General features: G+C 47.0%; 1 protein-coding gene across 15 annotated transcripts in view; it reads right to left on the reverse strand.

Annotated features, from left to right (window-relative positions):
• Window positions 1-2,794, reverse strand: part of LOC102930027 (synaptotagmin binding cytoplasmic RNA interacting protein) — a 50,723-nt gene extending 47,929 nt beyond the window's left edge. For 5 of the 15 annotated variants that reach the window (XM_043542632.1, XM_043542631.1, XM_043542630.1 and 2 more), the window contains exon 1: window positions 2,180-2,415. Coding sequence is in view for 10 of the 15 variants with exons in the window: in XM_043542627.1 (XP_043398562.1) it covers window positions 638-797; window positions 2,641-2,748 (268 nt within the window). In the remaining 5 variants the exon portion in view is untranslated. Of the gene's footprint in view, window positions 1-637; window positions 798-1,166; window positions 1,211-2,179; window positions 2,416-2,640 lie in introns of those variants that run through there. The other 10 variants (XM_043542636.1, XM_043542634.1, XM_043542633.1 and 7 more) reach the window with 6 other exon arrangements.
• Window positions 2,795-8,032: the final 5,238 nt, after the last annotated feature.

Below are 8,032 nucleotides of genomic sequence, written 5' to 3' on the forward strand. Positions count from 1 at the left end.
TACCATAAGGCATCCAGATATTACATGGGCCAAAATTATTTTCATCATCCTGAATTGAATGCAGAATTGTTTATCAGCAACAGACTACAGCTTGAACAGCACAGTAACTTGGTACATTTTGAAAAGGGGCCTTCTAGCTCAGAGACATAAGCACTGAAATTGCTACCACAATCAAAATCAAATACAATGCTTAAGCAGCACAACCTCTGCATCCAAGAGTCCAAATACTAAATCAGAGTATCATCTACAACAAGAGAGTATAACCAGTGCCTCAGTTACTGAAAAGTTACTTACAACTATTAATATGCACCAAGCACATCACCTGCTTCTACTATGAACAGCTGTTAGCAGCAGCTGGTGTAGGTATTGTTTTATACCTACCCATCTGGTTAATCTACCTCCTTCCTTCCCACCTACCCACTCCAAGTGACATTAATGACTGGTCCCAGACTTATTTACTGGTAATAATAGGAATCAGTTACAATATTTGATTTTAAAAAAAATCCATAAACCAGTACTAAAAGATACGACTGCAGTCCCCATACTTTTGGAAACCACAAAAAGTTGCTATTTTAGCCCAAAGCCAGAAGAGTCCAATAAAAAAACCGAAAGTGATTTTGCAAGTTTTACATCTTACCTGCAACGTAAATTTCATCTAGTTTTTCAGCAACTTTCTGTGGTAAACCAGCATCAAGCAATGTCTGGAAATGCTCAGAATGGGTAACTGCAGCAGAAGTATCCATGGGCTCTTCAGTACCATTCCCATTAACATGTTCAGTAGCCATGTTTCCAGATATCTGTTCAAACGCAATAAGCATCATAATTAAGCTAGAAATCTTCAGGCAGAACAATTCAAGTGACAATACATGCAACCGCCTGCTCTATGCTTCCAAAAATTTCTCAGACCACTCCCCTGCTATTTTTTGATTTGGAAGATCCACAAAAATCCTCAAAAGAAAGCACTAACACAAAGGAATACCCTAACACCACAACCTATAGGGGGTGGGGTAGCCTTCACTGCAGGTTTTACACAATCCAGCCAGCCAGACACTCTGACTCACCTCCCTCTCTGTCTCTCTAACACTCCCTACGAAGCCCTGAACAAGTTAGAAATGGAGCAAGACGCCAATGGCGGGGGAGGAAGGGGGAAGGGAGGAAGAGCAAACCTGCCACATGCAGCAGCCGCTACCGCGCGATACAGTCACTGACACTCACTGCTGCTTCCACCTCGATCGCCTATTTCAAGCCCCCCATCCCTTGGGAGTAAATCACGGGCCATCCCGCCTGGCCTTGCACTGGGTCGGGGTCCATCCCACCTCCACTTCGGGGTCCGCCGAGCAGGCAGGAGGAACAAAGCGCTTCCCAGTCCGCACCCACGGGGGCGGCGGTAGCCGCCATGAGCCCAATGGAAACACGTGCTCTGCTGCGCGTTCAGATGTCCTACAACTTCCTCCAGTGACCGACTTCCCCCTCCCTCTCTCCCTCCCTCGTCCCTCAGAGGAGCAGCCTCACCCCCCGAGCCATCTCCCCTTCTCACCCCAGCCCCCGGGCCAGCAATTGCAACACCCCGGGCCCAATCTAGCCACTCCATGGGGAGCTCGCCGCGCCTCCTTGCGCCGCCGCCTCCCCCGGCCCTGAAACAATGCGCTGGCCCGGCCCGGCTCCCACGCCACGCTGGGCAGAGCCGCCGCCGCCGCCGCCCGGCCCCCCAATCCGTGAGCCGTAGCACGCGAGGCTCGATCCCGCACGCTGGGCGCCGAGGCTGCAGCCAAACAGCCCCTCCGCCGGCGGGCCCGGCCCGGCGCCTCATGGCAATGAATGGACCTGCCGGGCCGGCAGGACAATGAGGCGAAGCCACGCGCCCCACCCGCTGCGGGGCCTAGTGCGCGGCCACCAGCTCGGGGCGCCCGCCCCCCGCCCGGCAAGAGCGGCCACGAAAGCAGGCAGCTCCCCCGCCCATCATGCAGCAGCTGCCAGCCGGGCCCCCGCTCCCCGGAGCGGCTCACGCGGCCTGGGTCCCGCGTGCTACTCCCCGCCCGACTCCATTTTCCAGGGAGCCGGCTCCCCTCACCCGAAGCCCCCAGGCCCGCTCCCGCCCCACTCGTGGGGCGGCTGCTGCTGCTGCTGCCCGGAGGGAGCCCCGGCCGCGGATCCGGCCCTCCCCGGCCTGGTGTCTGACCTGTCGCTGTAGGGGCGAAGTCCGAGCGAAGGGGCTCGGGGGGCGGCTGGCGGCTCGGCGTGCGGAGGAGCTGCCCCTCTCCGCTCCCGCGGCGTGTCCGGACAGTGTGCTGGAGCTGGCGTAAAATGGCGGCCGCTCGAGCGCTCACGCCGCTGCTGGCACCAACCCTAGCCCCTTCCACTCGGCTCCGGGAGGAGGGGGGGCGGAGAGGCGCCGCGCGCGCTGGCGCAGCCCCAAACCCGGGGTCTCCCAGGCAGCTCCGCAAGGGTTATCGCCTCGCCCCGCCCGCTGGGCCGCGGGCGCGCGCGCGCGCGTCCACCTGTCCCTCCTCCTCTCCCCGCCGCGCGCGCTGTAAGTTCCACAGGAGAAGGGCGCTCTGGGGCTGTTCCCTCCCTTCCGCCCGGGCGGAGTGTGAATGACCGAGCCCTCCCCCTCCTCGCGGGGAGCGGAGCGCGCCTCACCCGGCGTCCCGCTGCTCTCCGGGGGCCGAGCGAGGACACTCTGCCAGGCGCCCAGCGTCTGGGACGACCTCCGCGCGCCGCCCTGGCGGCCCCCCTCGCTCCCGGCATGCCAGGAATCCCGTCTCCCCGCGCGGGGGGAGCCTGCCCTGCACTGCCTCACTGCGCGTCAGGCATTTGCACCCTTGCAGCTCGGGCGCAAACGGGAGCACGCCGGTGCCCACGCTGCACAGGTGTGAATGACAGCGCGTCGTACCGTGCACGGCAGCGGGGACTCAGAGCCACCGGGAAGGCGGCGCAACACTAGCGCTTTGTGTGCTTCGTGGTTGTGCTGCTTTGTGCTCCGAAGGGTTTGTCTTTTCGCGCTGGGAGAGAAACTACTTCCTTAGGTTAGGTTTACAGTGAGAATTTAAAAGACTCCCTTTTCCGATGGAGCGTCCTGTTTATTTCTCAGCTTCTTACTCAAAGATCCTGATCCTGCAATTGGTTGCATTGGTAGACACCTCTGCGTGCCTGAATCCCAACTGGCATCAACTGGATTACCAGCAGGGGGCTTCTGCATGGTTTCAACTCCAGGATGGGGCCAAATTCGGAAAGTTTGTCAGTCTAATTTGTGTTGGTTTCAGACTGAGATCCTGCAAGTCATTAGTGGCTAAAGAAGCTAAAAATCCAGGATAGGTTTATGGGAGATGCATGTTATGTACCCATAATTTAAAATTAAAAGAGATTTCAGTGCCAGAATTGTATTTCCTTTAGGCCATTGCAGCTCCAGAGTAGGTGGAATATGAGAGGATTCTAATGCTTTTATGATGGTTAAGTGAAAGTGTTGATGGTATCCAGTGAGTAAGCACAGGGGAGTTGTAAAGTTGTTCTGAAATTGTACACATGTGGTATTCTTTCTGGGGAGTTGGCTAAGGCTGTGAGTACACCAGAATCTGTGACCGTTCACGCCAGGGGCCATTGTGAGCATGTGCTATGTGTATATTGAGGCACTGCTGAAAGAGGGAAGATGACATGGGCACTTTTTTCCCCTCCATTTTTGCCTTTTTCTGTTGGAATCCCGTGAGTGAGAGTGAATGGGTTGTCAGAGAAGGTGAAGAGCTTATATATTTCAGGGTCAGCCAAATAAAGTTATGTGTAGTAAAGGGGCATATGGAGCATTGCTGAAAGAACAGAACTAAGGGCTGCATTTCCTGGTTTTCAGAAGTTTTCCTGGTTTTGCTCAGTTCAGCGTTCTGGGGGGGATGATATACCACCAAGTAACCTTAACTCTGTGTTAACATAGTTTTTTGCCATTTAATATAGAATTAGAACAATTAGGCCTAACCTTTCTGCACTAAGCTCCCACGAATATCAACTGGAGTTCTACAACCAGCAAAGTAACAGCACAAGCAGACCCTTAGACTGTAAGTTCTCCACGTCAGTATCATGATATCTCTTAGCTGTACCTCCTTTAAGAGATATCACGTATTATAGTTACAGTGTTATATAACGTTCCACACAAATTTAGCATCCCCTCACTTTTATTGTTTAAAATGTATATCAAAAATAAAAAATTGTGAAACTGAGGTAACAAAGTCATGTATCAGAGTAGCTGCCGTGTTAGTCTGTATCCGCAAAAAGGAGTACTTGTGGCACCTTAGAGACTAACAAATTTATTTGAGCATAAGCTTTCGTGAGCTACAGCTCACTTCATCGGATGCATGTAGTGGAAAATACAGTGGGGAGATTTTATATACACAGAGAACATGTAACAATGGGTGTTACCATAACGAGAGTGATCAGGTAAGGTGAGCTATTACGAGCAGGCGAGAGAGAGAGAGGGGACAGAAAAAAGAAAAAAAACCTTTTGTAGTGATAATCAAGGTAGGCCATTTCCAGCAGTTGACAAGAACATGTGAGGAACAGTAGGGGGCGGAAATAAACATGGGGAAATAGTTTCACTTTGTGTAATGACACATCCACTCCCAGTCTTTATTCAAGCCTAAATTAATGGTGTCCAGTTTGCAAATTAATTCCAATTCAGCAGTCTCTCATTGGAGTCTGTTTCTGAAGTTTTTTTTGTTGAAGAATTGCCACTTTTAGGTCTGTAATCGAGTGACCAGAGAGATTGAAGTGTTCTCCGAGTGGTTTTTGAATGTTATAATTCTTGACATCTGATTTGTCATGTATACTCTTTTAATGAATCCAACATCATTTTAAGCTTCTTGGATTTTTTTTTTTTTGGTACCCCACCTTGGATGGGGTCTTAGGCACACATCACATCCCACATTTATGCTCTGGTAGACTAAGAGGTATGGGTACAATGCCTTCTCCCATAGTCCTCAGAGCACCAAGAATACCCAATAAATAAGTATAGGTGATAGAACTAGTGCAGCTAATTAGGTCAAAAGTCCACTTTTAAGAAATACCTATATATAAATATATCAGATATACAGTAATAGCATATATGCGTTAAGAATCTAAACCTCATGACTAGTAATTAGGCACCTGACAGCTCAAAATACCTATGTAAAAATAATTTAGTCTTTAATTTAAAAGATCTCAGTGCTTGTAGTCTATCTGGATAAATTAACACAAGTAAATTGTAGATTAGACTATATTATAGAGGTACAATTGATGGGAAAAAATGGAAATGGGTTTTTACAAAAATCAAATTTGTTTTTGATTCAGTGAAATAGACTTTTTTCTAACTTGTGATTTTTTTCAACACCTTTTTTCTAAAACGTATTGAACATTTTTGTTTTCTGAAAACCCAGGTTCCAGTAAATCAAAAGTTTTGATGTATTAGTTTAAAATAATTAAAGCACACCAATTATTCACAAAGAAATTCAACGTCAACATTTCTTCATTAAACTTTTTTCAACAAAAGGCCATTTTTTGACAAAAAAAATTGTTTACAAAATTCAGTCAGTTCTACATACAGGTGACATCTGTAGTCAAGGGAAGGATGTTTTGGAACCAGTTTTCAGGAAAAATGTTGCATGAAAATGTATTATTTATCTTAAATAAACATGTAACTATTACAGTTCCGGTTTTTTGTGAAAGTGACTTTGAAGATGGTATCATGAAATTCCCTATGGCTCCAGTTGCACCAAATTAAATTTACTATATTTACAAGTAAAACGTTTTTTTTCTGAATTAGATGCTTATCTAAGGATTTTTGGATAGCACTCATCACCACAGTGTCTAATCAGTTAGCAGGTATCTCTTTTACTTGGAATTAAAGCAAATTTGATCTGGAATCATTAAGACACAACAAACGTACCATTTTAAGTCATTTTGCATGGTAGAATTGCACTTTAATATAAAGTAATACTTATGTAAGAAAGTGCAATGAGGTTTCTGTGGGCAGAATTTGGCCCTAAACTGGAATGTATTTAATAACTGATGAAACTCAGCCAGATAGTATCCACCTCTCACCCATAACTGTGGCTTAGCTCTGCAGTACTCAGAGGAATAGTAAAAACTTACTTTTGTCACTGAAGTTCTCATAAAAAACTCAGCAGATATGACTGAATATAAACATGGAGCAAATGTGTTGAGAAAGAAATTCCCATTTAGACTCACTTTTCAGAGGGGAACTTCACTTGAAGCATCTTCTTCATACTCCCCATCAAAAAATCACAGGGAAACACAGAATTATGAAATCAGATTAAGTTAAAATAACTTTGCCACTAGAACACATTTTCTGACAAACTTATGCCATTTTTACATCATGGCCAAGAGACTTCCGTAGGCATTGCAGCTGCATGCAGCAGGTCTAAATTTGACATCTTGAATTTTCCTATAGATAAGGTTGAATTCTGCCATGCAACTCCTCTAAATTTAATTGAGTTACTTAGCATTAATATCAGCATAACAAAGCAGAATATGGTCTGACCAAGATGAGACAAATGAAATCAGAAAGTGAACTTGCAAAAAAAGAAAAAAAGGAAGATTTTAGCATGCAGAATCAGCTCCTGGAAAAAAAAAACAAAGCAGACATCAGAAATGTTTGTATGCAATGTTTGTATTCTAGAACAGTAGCACTTGGTAACCTGGGATCTGCACCAAGAGTTCTATTTCATGTGGCTAATTGACTTTCTCTAACATATAGCCCTGGTCTACACTAGGGTGGGGGATCGATCTAAGTTACGCAACTTCAGCTACATGAATAACGTAGCTGAAGTCAACATACTTAAATCGACTTACCGTGGTGTCTTCACCGCAGTGAGTCGACTGCTGTCGCTCCCCCGTCGACTCCGCCTGCGCCTCTCACGGTGGTGGAGTACAGGAGTCGACAGGTAGGGTTTGGGCTCCAGCCGCTTTTTTTTGGCTTCAACAACTCGGCTCCGGCCACTTTTTTTTTTTGCTTCCCCCATCTGTCCCGATATTTTGTCCGTTTCATCTGGTCACCCTGTCGACAGGAGAGCGCTGTCACATCTAGACACGATAAATCAATCCTGGCTGGATCAATTGCAGCCCGCTGACATACCAATAGAAAGTTGTGCTTGTGCCTGGAGTCTCCTGAGAATCTAAGGCTGAATACATGAAAAAAGACGTGTGCCTGTACAAAGTCCTACTGAAGCCGGCAGAGCTCTGTATGGCTATATGAGTCTGCCCATGTGCAAGATCATGGCCTGAGACAGGACGAGCAGAAGAAGAATGCTGAAGGCCCAACAATTACAGCAGATAAGCAGTAGATGCAGAAATTGGATTTTCACCAGTTTTCAAAAAGGTCTAAATTTTGTTTCTGATCCACTGGCATATAGTTAAAAAGTATATACATGTAAAGAATGAAAATCCTTCAAATACTAAGTGTAGCAGCAATCTTGTCTTCACTTTCTATTTGATGGATACCATGGCATCCACAAAAGTGACATAAAACAAAAAATAGCTGCGGGAGTGAAAAGAATGCAGGCAGAAGTCCCGCAGCAGAATGGAGTCTATCCAGTTTATTGCACTAAATGCAACATGTATGATTACCTGCCGTGTGTGAAGGTGGCATATGTGTGCATTTGATGCAAGGAGCTCATGGCCCTTGGAGACCAAGTACAGGCTCTTGAGACCCAGAGTTGCTGAACTGGAGGAGCTAAGGGAGACAGAGAGACATATAGCTGAGACTTTTCAAGACACAATAGAGTGGTCCCAGTCCCAGTCTAACAGCCTCTGTGCTGTTGAGGAGAATGAAAGTCTCAGAGAAGGAGAACATCAAACTGGAGTGGAGGGAAATGACCCAAGGTAGGGACCCTCCTTCCAGATGATGTCGTGGTACCCTCTCGCACTGAGGATACCTCTCCCAGGGAGGTATCTCCCAGTTATTAGGAAGAGACAGGTAATAGAGAATTCAATCATTAAAAATATAGATAGCTGGGTTTGTGATGACTGGAAGAACTGCATGGTAAATTGCCTG

The sequence above is a fragment of the Chelonia mydas genome, chromosome 3 (assembly GCF_015237465.2).
Source record: "Chelonia mydas isolate rCheMyd1 chromosome 3, rCheMyd1.pri.v2, whole genome shotgun sequence".
In the NCBI taxonomy this organism is placed as follows: Eukaryota; Metazoa; Chordata; order Testudines; family Cheloniidae; genus Chelonia; species Chelonia mydas.